General features: G+C 37.0%; 1 protein-coding gene across 1 annotated transcript in view; it reads right to left on the bottom strand.

Moving 5' to 3' along the window:
- Window positions 1-2,103: 2,103 nt before the first annotated feature.
- Window positions 2,104-16,300, bottom strand: part of lonp2 (lon peptidase 2, peroxisomal) — a 31,431-nt gene continuing 17,234 nt past the window's right edge. The window contains exons 9-15 of the mRNA XM_055174289.2: window positions 15,279-15,429; window positions 14,986-15,112; window positions 12,477-12,604; window positions 7,009-7,127; window positions 5,953-6,160; window positions 3,360-3,544; window positions 2,104-2,931 (exon numbers count right to left, since the gene is read on the bottom strand). Of these exons, the coding sequence (XP_055030264.2) occupies window positions 2,710-2,931; window positions 3,360-3,544; window positions 5,953-6,160; window positions 7,009-7,127; window positions 12,477-12,604; window positions 14,986-15,112; window positions 15,279-15,429 (1,140 nt within the window). The 3' untranslated portion in view covers window positions 2,104-2,709. The remainder of the gene's footprint in view (window positions 2,932-3,359; window positions 3,545-5,952; window positions 6,161-7,008; window positions 7,128-12,476; window positions 12,605-14,985; window positions 15,113-15,278; window positions 15,430-16,300) is intronic.

Below are 16,300 nucleotides of genomic sequence, written 5' to 3'. Positions count from 1 at the left end.
CCCCAAACCCAACATATCGCGAGATTTGGCCGTAGCTGTATCCCCTCTAGCCACAACCTTAACACGGGTTTTCTGTGCATATGTTAGTTTTATGAATCGCATGTACGGACTTTTGAGAAGTGTTCGTAAGATCACATTTTCTATGAAGCATTTTATTGAATCTGGTTAGACCATTAGCATAGCACTCAAAAATTACCAAATAGTCCCCTTAGGATCTTTCAATAGCAGAGGACTATTTTCGGGCACTGTGTAATATCATTGCGCCTGTTGTATCCATGGTACGGCAGCAACGTCCTTGATTATTACGCCGGAATGAGAGTATAGTTCCTAGCCATATCGGCCTAGAAAATCACAACTTTTATTTTTTCGCTGGTACACAATGGAACTACAGAAGAGTCAAGTTTTAAATAGGAAAAATATAGAAACTCATTGGGATTTTTTAGCGTGATGCTAATGGTCTAATCAGATTCAATGGATTATGCTAAGCTATGCTAAAAGTGCTACCACCAGACTTGGAGATCGGCTGAATGGATTCCAAAACGGTAAAAATAAAATGTTTAACTCTAGGGAAGCTGGAAAATGAGCCCATCCTCAAAAAAAGTGGAGTGTCCCTTTAAACCCAAAGAGTGTAGTACTTTTAAGCAAATTATGAAGTGTCAGTATAATTGTATTGTCAATTTCCTCATGACTAATGACTTCTGTGGGTCATTTTCATGCATGTCCCATATGCTGTTTTTCCCAGAAGGCAAATTCCTTTCATTGTTATTACTATGATCAGAGTAATTTAGAGTGTTTTGATGCTCAGGATTTTTCTGACACATTAACGTAATAATACAAAGGTTTCTGCTGTATGCTAAAGTAATTTGTGCGGAAAGGAGCTGCTTTTTGGCAACTCTTGACAATATGAATTATGTTAATACGCAAGACCTTAAAGCAATAACCAATGTACTTTTACAGCATTTATTAATTATTTAATTGTCAATACAATTGTTTGTAAATGTATTTGTTCACTGTGCATTAACTAATAGCCTACAATCTACAATGTTTGATTTTTTTTTAATTAACATTATAAGTTAACACTAATAAATGCTGTATCAGTATTGTTCATGGTTAATAATGTTATTTTTACGCATGTTTTTATCTAAAGTAACCATATACATTATACATGGTAATGCAATGCTTTAACATTTGAGCTACAGCAACACAATTAAATTATGTTAACAAATGGAACCTTATTGTCAACTATTACCATTATTTATCACTATTATCATCATCATACTCTCAGTGTGGATCCAACCTGCCTCTGTGAAACTGCCTCCATCACAAAACGTTTCTAAACACGCCTTATGTTTTCAGGTCAGAGCTGTCATTCAGGTATAAATGTCATCAAACAAGAATGCGCTGATCTCCTACACGAAAGGCAAACATAGGATCTGTTTGCAGTAAGCCACATATTTAGATTTCGTAATGAAAATTGCAAACTGAAACGTGGTGTAGTTGTCATAGTAAGACAAAGCATTTTAACGGTCATGACAGAAAGCTGCAATACAAGTTTGATCACGTACAATACGTTAACTAAACTACAGGCCAGGGAATATTTAATGTTTTATAAATATAAAGAAAACAAAACCACGCACATCAAACTCAAATGGGTGCTCGACCAAAAACCAAGTGAGAGGATTAAATGTAAAGGTGGCACACCATATAACATATCCAAATTTACTTAAAATATCAACTTTACCCATGGCACAGCAGGCTCATCAGATGCCTGATAAAGAGTATATGAAGAGTTTCGTTGCAAAACGAGATAAATCCATTTTTTTACATTTTTGTCAAAACATGTTTATTATTATGTTATCATGTTATTATTTTGTTTTATGGTGCTACTTAGCTGTATTTTTTAAGTTATGAAGGTTTAAATCAAAACAAACCAACTGCAGTTGAATTGAAATTAATTGGAATGCACAACCAAAAAACGAGATTTCTGAACAATTAAAAAAATGGTGGTTATCTTGTTTTGCAACGAAACTCTTCATATGTAGTCTTTAAAATATAAATATAAACTTTTGACCAAAAAATGGGTGAAAACATGAACTCTAAATGTGAACATTGAAGAACTTTATTAATTTAAAATGCATTTGCATATCATTAATCAAATTTTAAGTGCAAGCCAGGCATTTCCAAAATTTTCATTTTGCTACATAAATATTCTATCTCTGGAACCACAACATATTTTATAAGGAAAATAAAATTATGAGCAAACATTTTTATTGAGTAGTGTTTATTTCCTTGTCATTTCATTAATGAAATTGACGTTTAATTGCCATATCAAATTCATCTATTATATCAAAATAATTGTCATTGCAAGTCATTAAATGGACTAAACTGTCATTCACAGCAACAGCCAAGTGACTTTGCATGACCCACCTTATCCCACTGTGTGATCCACCAATAGGTCCTGACCCACAGTTTGAAAACCCCTGCACTAAATATCACATTTTTATAAAAAATCTGTGGATATTTAGTCGATATCAACTCGCAAACAAAATGATACTACATACAATAGATGTTGTCAGTTGTTATTAAATTAGAAAGAAGTAAGGGATCTAAATAGTTTAATCTGAATTATAAGCCAGTATTCACAGATTAGTAGTGCTGATGTGTTCAAAAAAGAAAAGTCTCAGGCTTGTGTGCATCTGTAGTACTGTGTCAAAGTTTGCTAGCAATTTGTGGCTGACTGACAGTGGATGGGAAGCCCCCATCAAAAGCTGCATTCAATACATCATCCAATGTGCTGGCAAAAACAAAATCCAGGTCTGCCCGCACATGGGCGGGTATTTCCTCCAAGTCCTTCTCGTTGCGTTTGGGGATGATAACTCGTTTCAGATTGGCGCGGTGAGCTGCCAAGACTTTATCCTTTATACCTCCCACCTGTCAAGAGACAAGATCCATTCTGTAGGCTCAGACAATACGTCTATATAAATGACTGATGATGAACGACTTTTAAATAATAATTTACTATTATTTAACAGAAAACAGACTGAACCACTGCATATAAGCTTCAAACTGGAATTTGCCCAATCACAAAGTCTGTCCACAAAAAGCTTCAGTGATCAATTTTTGCCAAAAAGATCAAATATCGCCACCTCTTGCATGTTTATTTTTAAGCACTTTGTCAGATTAGATGTGTTTTTACAAACCAATATGATGACAGTACTCTCAGCTCCATTTAACATTACATATAAAAAACAATATACTCTGCTCATTCCAAAATAAACACAAAAATACAGATACACCCCCCCCCCATGTATCTTCTTATGGGTGTTATTGTAAAATAGCTATAGTTTTATGTTTCTTACCGGCAGCACCAGTCCTCTAAGAGTGATCTCTCCGGTCATCCCCACATCAGAGCGCACCAGGCGCCTGCTCAACAATGAGGCAAGGCACGTTACTATGGTAACACCGGCCGAGGGTCCATCCTTAGTGACAGAACCTGCTGGGAAGTGCAAGTGGATGTCGGTGCCCTCCAGAGGATCAGTGCTGCCTGCATGTTTCAAACAGACAAATATAAAAAAATCAGTGAATACAATTTAGGCTTTAGAATAAGTTTTTAGGGTTTGTATTTCTGTTTTACCAATGGTAGGATGTGGCTATGTTGTCATTGGTGTATAGGTTTGAAAGCGTGTACTATGTAACCAATAAGGTGCAAGAGACTGTGTTGTGCCTGGTTTGTGTCTAACAAAGCACTTTAACAGCTTTCGAGTGCTTAAAGGTGCAGTGTGTAATTTTTAGAAAGATCTCTTGATAGAAATGCATAATAATATACAAAACGTTTCAGGAGTGTATAAAGACCTTTTTATAATGACCTGTTATGTTTTTATTACCTTAGAATGAGACGTTTTATCTACATACACGAGGGTCCCCTTACATGGAAGTCGCCATTTTGTGCCGCCATGTTTCTACAGAAACCCTTAATGGACAAACTTTTTATTAAGTTTTACTAAGCCGACCAAGACATGTTTTTCCAGGGCGGCTACCGTAACTTCTCTGTGAGTTAAAAAGTGAAGGGTGAGCAGTGGACTGAGCTGTTGGTTGCAATTCGCAACCTCACCACGAGATGCCGCTAAAATTTACACACTGCACCTTTAATTGCTTTAAAAATTTTACATACGTAATGTAAAGATAACAACATCATAAAAATATTAAAGGACACAAATGTGTCTTTCAAAGCTGAACTCTAAACTGTAACTTTATACATATGAAGAGTTTCGTTGCATAACAAGATAACTCCGTTTTTTTAATTTTTCAGAAATCTAATTTTTTGGTTGTGCATTCCAATTAATATCAATTCAACTGCAGTTGGTTCATAAAAACTTAAAAAATACAGCTAAGTAGCATTATAAAACAAAATAACAACATGATAACATAATAATAAACATGTTTTGAGAAAATGTAAAAAAAATGGATTTATTTCGTTTTGCAATGAAACTCTTCATATATAAGCTATTGACCACTTAATATTTTTTATTACATGGGTAATTTTTACGGTATTGCACAAATTTGTATCTTCAGCACAAATTTCTCGATAATATATAATATCTGATATATTTCTCAGCCCTAATGTAGTTAATAATAACAATTACACTGCAAAAATGACTTTTACTTAGTATTTTTGTCTTGTTTTCAGTACAAATATCAAAAAATTCTTAGATCATTTTGCTCATCAAGAAAATGCATCTTGATTTAAGAAAATAAGTCTAGTTTTTAGATGAAAAATATAAAATTTAAGTGAATTTGTGCTTTAAAAAAAAGCAAAAATATCGGCCAATGGGGTGAATTAGGTGTTTAAAGTAAACTTATTTCATTTTTTTTCAGCCTATTGGCAGATTTTTTGCTTGTTTTAAGCACAAATTCTCTTAAATTTTATATTTTTGTCTTAAAGTTATATTTTTTTTCTTAGGTGAATTTGCTCATCAAGAAAATGCATCTTGATTTTAGAATTTTTAGATTTTCTACTCAAAACAAGACAAAAATACTAAGTAAGAAAGTCATTTTTTGCACTGTATTTAAATAAAAGACAACACTGCAAAAAATGATTTTCAAGAAAAAAATTCTTAGTATTTTTGTCTAGTTTTCAGTAAAAATATCTACAAATTCTTAAATTAAGATGCTTTTCCTTGATGAGCAAAACGACCCAAGAAAATAAATCTAGATTTTAGACCAAAAATATAAATGTAAGTGATTTTGTTCATAAAACAAGCAAACAAATCTGCCAATGGGGTAAGCAAAACAATCTTTTTTATCGAATCTAAATTCAAGAAAAATTCAAGAAGAATTTGCTTACCCCATTGGCAGATTTTTTTTTTGCTTATTTTATGCACAAAATCACTTAAATTAGATTTTTTGGTCTAAAAAAAAAACTTTTTTTGTTATTTTGCTCATCAAGAAAAAGCATCTTAATTTAAGAATTTGTAGATATTTTTACTGAAAACAAGAAAAAAAATAATAAGAATTTTTTTTCTTGAAAATCATTTTTTGCAGTGTACGGTATACACAAAAAAATCAACAACCAGCGAAAGGTGCTGTTTGCATCTGTAGAAAGCCCGGCTATTGACCATGCAAAAAATGACAAATGTGCTTAAAACAAGCACAAAAAAATGCCAATGGAATAAGACTTTTTTTTTTTGAATAAGTGTTTACGAAAAAAGTTAACTTATTTCAAGAAAACATTTCTTATTCCATTGGCAGATTTTTTTGTGCTTGTTTTAAACACAAATTTTTTGTCTAAAAACTAGTTTTATTTTTTTTAGGTAATTTTGCTGATCAAGAAAATACATCTTAATTTTTGTTATTTTTACTGAAAACGAGACAAAAATACTAAATAAGAAAGTCATTTTTTGCAGTGCAGCATTAATAACCAAAACTGTTTTTTTGGAAATGTCTATAACTTACCATTAGTGAGGTTGTATGTTTTGGCATTGCTGCGGAGCCAACTGATAGCTAGATGGGCCGATTCTTTCATGACATCGCCTAGCTGTCCGGTCAGAGTCAGCTGCCCCTCCCCTTCCATACGGCTGGCCTCTACAAACATGATCTCTCCACCCATCGGAGTCCAGGCCAGCCCTACCGCCACGCCTGGTAGGGTCAGACGCTCCGATACCTAAATACACGAACATGCATAAAACTCCCCTAACAGCAGGCCCAACATATGGGAGGACTTAAATCATTAAAATAGTCCACAGAGACTACTGAGAACTGAAACAACATCTCTTTCTAAAAACCTATAAACTTTCGTCTACTGTTAATGCATCAAAGTAAAGCTACTGTTACAGTTACTTAAAAAGCCAGCAGTAGACAGTAGAGCACTAACACAAGGGTTGGTGGGAGAAAATTGCCATGAACTCAAACTGGCTGACTCTGGCTCTCCTCGTACTGACTTGGATCTTTCCCTGCCCTTTTTCCATAAGCATGACCGGAATGCATGCCTGCATTACTGAGAAACACAACTGCACACTACAGCACACAAGAGGGCTGAAGCGCAGCGGTCCTGAAGGTTTACAGGCAAATCAAAAATAGTGGTAATGGCAATACTCTCATATCTAAAAGAACAAGTGGTAAAATAAAGTTTTTATATAAAGTTGAAACTTTAAATTATGATCAGCCAGGAAAATTACGGTAGTATAAACGCTTAAGTTTATTACTTAAAAGGAAAATAATTGAAACAATGGCTACTTTGTTAATATAAAATAGAGGAATGACAACAAAGACATTTATTACTTAAACATTTGGGGTGGAGGTTTATCACTTCGGGTAACATTTGCCCCGAGCCGTGGTTCATTTGAACCTCCAGCTACAGAAAAGAAGAACCTATAAAACGCTTGTGTCTTATTGTTGTCTTGCCATTTCACCGGGTTGGTACACAAAGGTGGGATGGTAAGTGCATGCAATGAATACTTGAAAAAGATTTCCTGAAGAGACAAAGCTTTCAGACATTTATTTGATACTAACCTCCATTTCAAAAAGTGGTGGGCCAAGAATATCTTTAAGAGCGATGTGATCGATAACAATGGGCATATCTGGAGGAGCCGCAATCCCAGAATCCTCTTCTTTTCTGTCTGCATTACGGTCTGATACACAAGGAGAGAATAAAAGTGATATAACTGTGTGCAAACATCACGTAATATTATCAGTGCTTTGACTGACTGGTAATGAACTGCATTCAAACAACGATAGCATCATATTATTCCATAAAGTAAATTAGAGAGAGAAAATTGCAGTAAAATATTATAGTACCCATCTTCTTTTATCTCCTCTGCTCAGTTTTTATTAAAGAAAATGACAGACATTGTGGCTGAAGAAAAATAACTGAAAAGAAAAAAGAAAGAATAAAAGAAAGAGAGAGAGGTAATAATGGAGAATTTTGTGATATAGAATGATGCCATAGGTGTCCAGCTATGGGGGAGAGCAGCAGGTGCTATTTTAATTTTGGAAGGCAACCATAAGGTGCAGTCTTGGTATTAAACAATACATAATGTAATAAGCTTCACAGTGTATTTACTTAGAGAGTATGTATGGGTCTATTTTTTGACTGTGTTTTGTGTTCTTGCAAGGCTCGCTATTATTTACATTGCCCTTGCTGGCCACAGGTCATGTGACTAGACTGTTAAAGCTCACATAACACACACTGTTTCTGCTTATCTCATGTTAATCTTGAGTACCTGTAGAGTCTTTAGTTTTATCAGATTTATAAAAGACAGATCAGCTTTACCGATTTTTTTCCAAATAAACTCAACCCCCTCGAGGCGTACTGCAGGCGAGTCACGAGCAAGCAACACACAAAACATTATCCCACTATCTCTGGATAACCAATGATTCACTACATGTTCATGTTGTTTACATTATATGCACTTACGTGCCGATTGCAAACAAAACACAGACATTTGATGTAGTTTTACTTACCGCCTGCGACTCGTGACTCGGTTGGATCCGCCCCATTCCAACAAAATCCAGCGTTAAACAAACACACACGCACAACTCTGCTGCTACCCCAGATAAACAAACTATATCCATTGTTTCCATAAGGCTGGGTTCATTAAACAAGCTCAAATTTCCCTCACAATCAACAACACACTTCTTTAGTGACGTTGATTTCATGTTACCTGTTGGTTGGTGTGTGTGCGCGCGCTATTCCAGTTAAAGGGGACATTTTTCAAGACTTTCACAATGTAAAATAAATCTTTGGTTTCCCTAGAGTATATATGTAAAGTTTTAGCTTAAAATAGCATATAGATCATTTATTTTGGCATGTTAAAATATAGATGTGAGCAAAAACTGTTTTTGGTTTTGTCCTTTTAAATGCAAATGAGCTGATCTCTGCACTAAATGACAGTGCTGTGGTTGGATAGTGCAGATTAAGGGGCCATAATATCCCCTTCTGACATCACAAGGGGAGCCAGATTTCAATGACCTTTTTTAACATGTTTGCAGAGAATGATTTACTAAAACTAAGTTACTGGGTTGTTCATTTACACATTTTCTAGGTTGATAGAAGCACTGAGGACAAATTATAGCAGTTAAACATGGAAAAAGTCCCCTTTAATGTGCCCATATAAGGACTTCCACTGTACTTCCTGCACTGAAATAGAAATAAAGCAAGATTGTTTTGTATGAATCTTTTTATGATCGAATTTTTTTTTTCCAAAACTTGTACAAACCATGGCAAAGTGCATATGGCACAGAAATACTCTGCACAGTCATATGTCCAAATGTTTTTTTAACACTTTGCCTATGTTTAGCATAAGGAATCCAACTCTGGAACAGTGTTAAAGGATTAGTCAATTAACATTAATCCAGATAATTTACTCACCACCATGTCATCCAAAATGTTGATGTCTTTCTTTGTTCAGTCGAGAAGAAATTATGTTTTTTGAGGAAAACATTCCAGGATTTTTCTAATTTTAATGGACTTCAATGGACCCCAACACTTAACACTTTGATCAACACTTAACATTTTTTTCAAAGGACTCTAAACGATCCCAAACAAAGCATAAGGAGCTTATCTAGTGAACGATTGTCATTTTTTAAATAAAAAATATACACTTTTAAACCACAACTTCTCATCTATCTCCGGGTCCTGTGATGTGCCAGCGCGACCTCACGCAATACGTCATCACATCAAGAGGTCACGGATGATGTATGCGAAACTACGCCCCAGTGTTTACAAGTGTGGAGAGAAAAAGGATTTTAATTATCTGGATTTTTTTAAAGAAAATGGACTAGTCCTTTAACTCTTTCCCCGCCAGCGTTTAAAAAAAAAGTTGCCAGCCAGCGCCAGCATTTTTCATGATTTTCACAAAAGTTTAATGCCTTCCAGAAAATGTTCTTCTTTAAATATATAAACAAACAATATATCAGATGAAAGAACAGACCCTCTGCTTTCAAACAAAAAAAACGTTTCATCCTACCTTCATTAGTTCTCTTGTAATCACCTCTCAAACATGGGTAGGTTTCTTCAAAAACACTCAATTTTGAGCAAAAAGCTGAGATAATTCCATTTTTGTGAAAGACTTTTGATAGAGATCAGATGCAGAGCGATCTTTAAAACATACATGGAGTTCTTTCTCTTTCACGTGAGGCGCTACTTCCGGGTTGTATAAGTTGCGGATGTGCGCCACCTGGTGGATAACAGCGGTATTGTGGAAAGACGGAAAATCTCGTCATTGGCGGGGAAGCGGTTTCTCTTAATTGACGAGATATCTCGTCAATGGCGGTGAAAGAGTTAATAAGTCTGAAAGCATAAATAGCTGCATACTCTCCCTTTAATGACATGCAAAGAAAAAGTGTCATGATCTGAAGTTGTGCCAATATTAAGAACATGATTTCCTAATACTTATCATTACTAATGCATGATGGAAACATGATAAATAAATAAAGTAAACATATTGTTTTATAAAAAACACGCTTTATTTATTTTTTACTTATGGAGTGGAGAAAAAAAATTATCTACTTTTTAACAATCCAATCCCAACAAATACAATTAATTCCCACCCTACTTTATTTTTTAAATCTTATTATCTTAATAATCTGTTTCACTCAGGAATGTCACATTACACAAGTTAAATTCATTGTTAAGTTAAACCGGTTCATATATCAGCCTGATTCTGCTCAAAAAAATCACAGACTCGAAATTCCGGCTTCTGCAAAGAACCAATACGAGGAACAGTATGAGTGACTATTCCTGTAAAGAGTTAAGATGTATCCCCCTTTATAAAATAACCTATCTTTGATTTTTCTGTAACCCTAGAGGTGAACACAAGATGACAGAATGTACCAAAAAAGTGGAAATGACAACAGCAGGACACACATGCGACAGCTGTCATGATGTTAAGACTAAGAACAACACCTGCTACAGCTCGCAGCAGACTGAGGCCTTCATAAAACACTCATACATTCATTTCAATGCCTTATTCTGCCAGTAATGCCCGCTGGCAACAAAGGCACATCAAAAATAGAGCAAGCGAGAACCTTTGACCCCCGTCTCTCTAAATCTCTCTCTGCTCACACATGGGCCACGCAGGAGTGGATTGAGAAAGAGAATTGAAGTAAATCAAAGTATGAAGAGAGTTAACTCCCCCCCAACTGTGTTAACTGGCAGTGCAGAGGAGCAGCTGCAGGGAGACACGAAGGTGGGGGTCGATGGGGGTCTGAGTCCGTCTGTTAGCACGCTTTACCCTCCTCCACCCCTCGAGGGGGCATGTTTTCAAAAAGATTGATGACCGATATATGTCGTCCTGTAAATATGAAGCTTTTTTGACCAAGTCTGTGTGTGTTTGCTATTGTCTGTGTGTGACGCAGTGAGCGTGTAAGCATGCGTGTTATGAAGTGTGCACAAAAGGATTGGCTAAACCATAACTGATCAAATCTAATGCAGACATCCCACCTTTCCCGCATATTGATAACGGCTCCTCAATCCCAGCAAATAATGTAAAAAATTCCAGAAATCAATCATTTGAGAGATGCAGTTTAGAGAGGTCAGGTTCAAATATTAGTCTGATGAAAGCGACAAGACAAAGCGAGAACAGATTGTATCCCGATTGGTCTCTATGTCTGATAACTAGACCAATCAAGATGTTTCAAAAGATCTTGGTTTAAAGTCGGCATGAAACGGAAGTAGTGATTGTCTTATTTTCCACGTGGTGACGTATATCCAACTAAAACGGCTTCTGAAATGAAAAAATGTAGAGATGGACTTGAATTCGTCCTTTGAGAAATGATTGGATCGTTTGATGTTGGGTCATGTTGCTGAGAATATCCCCCCCAAAAAATTTTTCATTTCAATTTTATTTTGACTTTAAGACTTTGTTCCATCCAATCCAAGATTACAGGAGGGGTTAAAGAGCACCTATTGTCCGATTCACGTTTTTACATTTCCTTTGGTGTGTAAGTGTGTATTAGTACATGTTAACGATATGCAAAAGGTACAAACGCCAAAGTAAACGATCACGCGAGTTATCGTTTCCAATGTAAATCTCTATTCTTGGACTACAACAAACACTGTGGATTGTAGGCAACACTAGGATTGGTGATGTAGACAAAGCCGACATTATCATAATTTCCCCCCACTTTGGACCAAGCGTGCCGCACAAGCCCTGAAAAGTGAAGCCAAAACGTCTCGATCGCCCCCCAGTGACTGGTCCTAGTATAGGTCATAAACCCCGCCTCCCCCATGTTATTCAATGGGACTTGAGACTAAACAATTTAATTACACTTCAATTATCTTTTTTTCCAAAGCTGGTGTCATTTGCTGTAGGTTTTTTTACATCACGCTGATGTAAATTAAAGTGTTTATTTTCAAAATAAGTTTGTTTTTAGTGTCACATCATGATTGACAGCTGTAATATGTGCATTCTGCAAGAGCGAGGGCGGGGCCTTGATTTCGCAGCTTTGCCTCCGGCTCACTACTGCGCAGGACTGGTCCCGAAATCGCTACTGCGCAGACTCAAGACCCAAGATGTCAGCGCCGTATCGGGACACTGGCAGCTTCAATGGAAGAGAGCGAACGGCCGTCGTCCATCTTTTTTTACAGTCTATGCTTTGGACTCACAGCCTGTAAGTTAACTCCTCTTAGCATTGCATTGTGTGCAAATCTTTCAAACATGGTAAGGTGCATAACATTTCCTGCTGATGTCAGAGGACTTCAGGCCAATCACAACGTACAGATTAGCTGGCCAATCAGGGACAGAGCTTTTCAAATCCGTGTGTTTCAGGAAGAGAGTGAAATCTGGATCTACGAAAATGTACTGTATATGGAAAATAATGCGTTTTTAACCATAAACCACACAAACACATTATATTATACCAAATACACAAAATAAAGTTTTTTTAGCAATGAAATACATGCACATTAAGTCTGGGTGATCAGGTGTGAATCCAGTCTTTTATGCGAGATGAAAAGCTAAGCCTTGAACAACTCTTACCTGCATGTTGCTCAGTAAGCGACTCCTCTTTAGAGACCTTATGACCTTCAGCGACCTTTACAGCCACGGCTCGACAGATGGCCCCGATCTTCCTCTCCAAAGATCGCACACCTGCCTCCCGTGTGTATCTAACAAACACATTCACATACAAATCACCGTCAATACTGCTGTCATTGCTATTGATCGCTTTTTAGCACATTATTATCCAAAAATTAGCACCTCTTCAGTAATTAGTTGGATCTGATTGACAGTCCCTGGTGGATGACTTCATTTCAACAGAAAAGTTTGGCAGCCTGTTATAAGTTTGTGAGACAGAGAAGGGATGTAGTTTACAGTAGTAGGGCCCGGTTGGGCAGCCTGTAACCCAAGCTGACCCCATATTCGTCTGTTTAATCTGATAATCACAAACAGACATTGCATTCTCCAAAAATTCTTTCTCTTTCAAGTCACTCCTACTCATGGTCCGACTCCTTTAAACATTTTTACCAAACTTTCATTAATACAAAGTTTGTCCTGTTTGTATTACTTCCACAAGGCACAAATACACTGATCATGTGTCACTCACATTTTGCTATGAGAGTCAATATTGGTGGCACGTTGGCTTAAAGGTGCAGTGTGTAATTTTTAGAAGGATCTCTTGACAGAAATGCAAATTAATATACAAAACTATATTATCAGTGGTGTATAAAGACCTTTCATAATGAACCTTTATGTTATTATTACCTTAGAATGAGACGTTTTTATCTACATACCCAGAGGGTCCCCTTACATGGAAGTCGCCATTTTGTGCCGCCATTTTTTTTCCAGAAGCTCTTAAAGGAATAGTCAATTTTCATAAAAGAAAAATCCAGATAATTTACTCACCACCATGTCATCCAAAATGATGTCTTTCTTTGTTCAGTCGAGAAGAAATTATGTTTTTTGAGGAAAACATTGCAGGATTTTTCTCATTTTAATGGACTTTAATGGACACCAACACTTAACACTTAACTCAACACGTAGTTTTTTTGGATTACATAGTGGTGAGTAAATGATCTGGATTTTTCTTTTAAAGGGATAGTTCGGCCAAAAACGATATTAAACCCATGATTTACTCACCCCCAAGCTGTCCGAGTTGCATATGTCCATCGTTTTTCAGACAAACACATTTTCGGATATTTTAGAAAATATTTTAGATATTTCTGTTCATTAAATGTTATGTTACGGGGTCCAGCAATAGTCCACGACCTTCAAGTCCAAAAAAGTGCGTCCATCCTTCACAAATTAAATCCAAATGGCTCCAGGATGATAAACAAAGGTCTTCTGTGGGTATTCCGTGCGGTGTTTTTGTAGAAATATCCATATTTAAAATGTTATTAACTTTATAAACTAGCTTCCGGTAGCGCCGCCATCTTAGACTCAGGAGAGAGGATTAGCGTAGTGTACGCACTTTTCTTAGTGACGTATGACAAATTCGGAGGGCGGGGGCACCGAGCAGCAGCAGAGAAACTCTGTACGCTGCGTAAGCTCTCATCCTGAATGCGCATCACTCCAAAATGGCGGCGCTACCGGAAGCTAGTTTATAAAGTTAATAACATTTTAAATATGGATATTTCTACAAAAACACCGCACGGATTACCCACAGAAGACCTTTGTTTATCATCCTGGAGCCGTTTGGATTTAATTTGTGAAGGATGGACGCACTTTTTTGGACTTGAAGGTCGTGGACTATTGCTGGACCCCGTAACATAACATTTAATGAACAGAAATATCTAAAATATTTTCTAAAATATCCGAAAATGTGTTTGTCTGAAAAACGATAGACATATGCAACTCGGACAGCTTGGGGGTGAGTAAATCATGGGTTTAATATCGTTTTTGGCCGAACTATCCCTTTAAGAAAATTGACTATTCCTTTAACGGACTAACTTTTTTACTAAGTTATCTTTAACGGTGATATGTTTGTCCTGTGGCGGCTACCGTAGCTTCTCTATGCATTTCAAAAGCGAAGGGTGAGCTGTAAACTGAGTTGTTGGTTGCAATTTGCAACCTCACCACTAGATGCCACTAAAATTTACACACTGCACCTTTAAGCCTTTTTTACGCATATACGAGTTTACATCCATAGCTTTACAAACCATAGCTTATTTGACGCGTACGAGGAGACAGAAGTTTAACGCATGCACAACCTATGCGTAAAAAGTATGCACGGTTACACAAATCCAAAGGTGCACTATTTCGATGACGAAATTTGCGGCACGCACACTGTACGGTGACCCTTGCGTACGCATAAAAACTAAACCTATACTTTAGGCTTTTTACCAACTAATACCAGGGTACTAGAATAAGTGAATGAATGTGGATGGAGATATGTTAATGTGTGTAATTGTGTCTACATTGACTGCTTATTGATCTGATTTACCTGTCTGGACACTTTAATTTCTTTCTTCTGTTCTCCATGTGGGTTAATAGGTGAAGATCAAACCTCTATAGAATACAAAACAGTCTGTGTGTGTGTGTGTGTTCATACTTGCTAATGATATCCAGTGTGGTGTCCTGTGGGATCTGGAGCAGTTGTGGGCTCAATCCGTGTTGCTCCAGCTGATGAGGGATCAGATGCCGATGAGCGATTTCCACTTTTTCTTCCTGGGTGTAGCCTAATTAGACACACACACTTATATTCAGGACATGAATTACAATAAACCAATTTATAAAACATCTGCTCCGTTATGGGACCAAGTTAATTGTGTTGAAACTGAAATCACCAGGAATCAATCAATGATAGTGTCACAACGTCAATGCTACGTCCTGCTGAACTCTGACCTGGCACCTGGAGGACCTCCATTCTGTCCAGTAAAGCGGGAGGGATGGTCGCCGTAGTGTTTGCAGTGGCTATGAAGAGGACTTGCGAGAGATCAAAAGGCACGTTGAGGTAATGATCCGTGAAGCTGTGATTCTGCTCCGGGTCCAGAACCTGATAATGACCACAGTTGGGGAGCGCATTAGTTTTGGCCATTTGTTTTTCCATTCAGAACTGATGGCAATTAGCAAATTAGCCAGCTGTCACCATGTAGGTATTCATGCAGCTCAAGCATTGTGCTAGCACTGCAAAGGTCATGGGTTCGAGCTCATGCTTATAAAAAATGTATAGGTTGAATGCACTAAATCGCTTTGGATTAAAGGGTTTGCCAAATGAATACATGTCAAATCTGGTGGGTTCTTCCTCCTAATAATGATTTGTTCCCCCTATATGAAAGTCAATTTATACTGTTGTGAGTATTAAAGTATATACACCAATTTTTTTATTTGCCACACTGCATTTCAAAAACCACAAAAAATTACAAGATTACAAGTTAGACATAATTCATGTTTTACCAGGCTGCAAACAGATGCTTGCAAACATGGGTCACATTGGTGTAAAGAGGTAACTATAGCAACAGTAGGCTGCTTAAGGACTTATCTTTAGAGAATTTCCCAATTTTTGGGAAAGCTGCAATACATTAACAGTGACTTAAAATCACCCAGGGGGACAGGGCGCACTAGCGGGCCTCAACAAACTTTCAAGGTGGCCTCAAAATGACCACAGTATAAAGGTCCAGTATAGTCTTTTTAGTGGCATCTAGAGGTGAGATTGTGAATTGCAACCAACCTCAATTTCTAAATGCAATGAAAAGTTATGGTAGCTGCCGCAGGACAAACATGTTGTTGTCTGATACAACGTAAGCCCTGTCCCAAATGGCGCACTTCATGTTGACTTTTAGTCTCGTGGCCTTAAATTGCACGTGCTCGCTTAGTCTACGAGTCCGTAGGGTGTCCCATCTGTCATTTTTATGCTCTGAAGTGTG

Source organism: Misgurnus anguillicaudatus, chromosome 15, assembly GCF_027580225.2.
Source record: "Misgurnus anguillicaudatus chromosome 15, ASM2758022v2, whole genome shotgun sequence".
NCBI classification, from domain to species: domain Eukaryota; kingdom Metazoa; phylum Chordata; class Actinopteri; order Cypriniformes; family Cobitidae; genus Misgurnus; species Misgurnus anguillicaudatus.
This window is presented reverse-complemented; position numbering and strand designations above follow the sequence as displayed.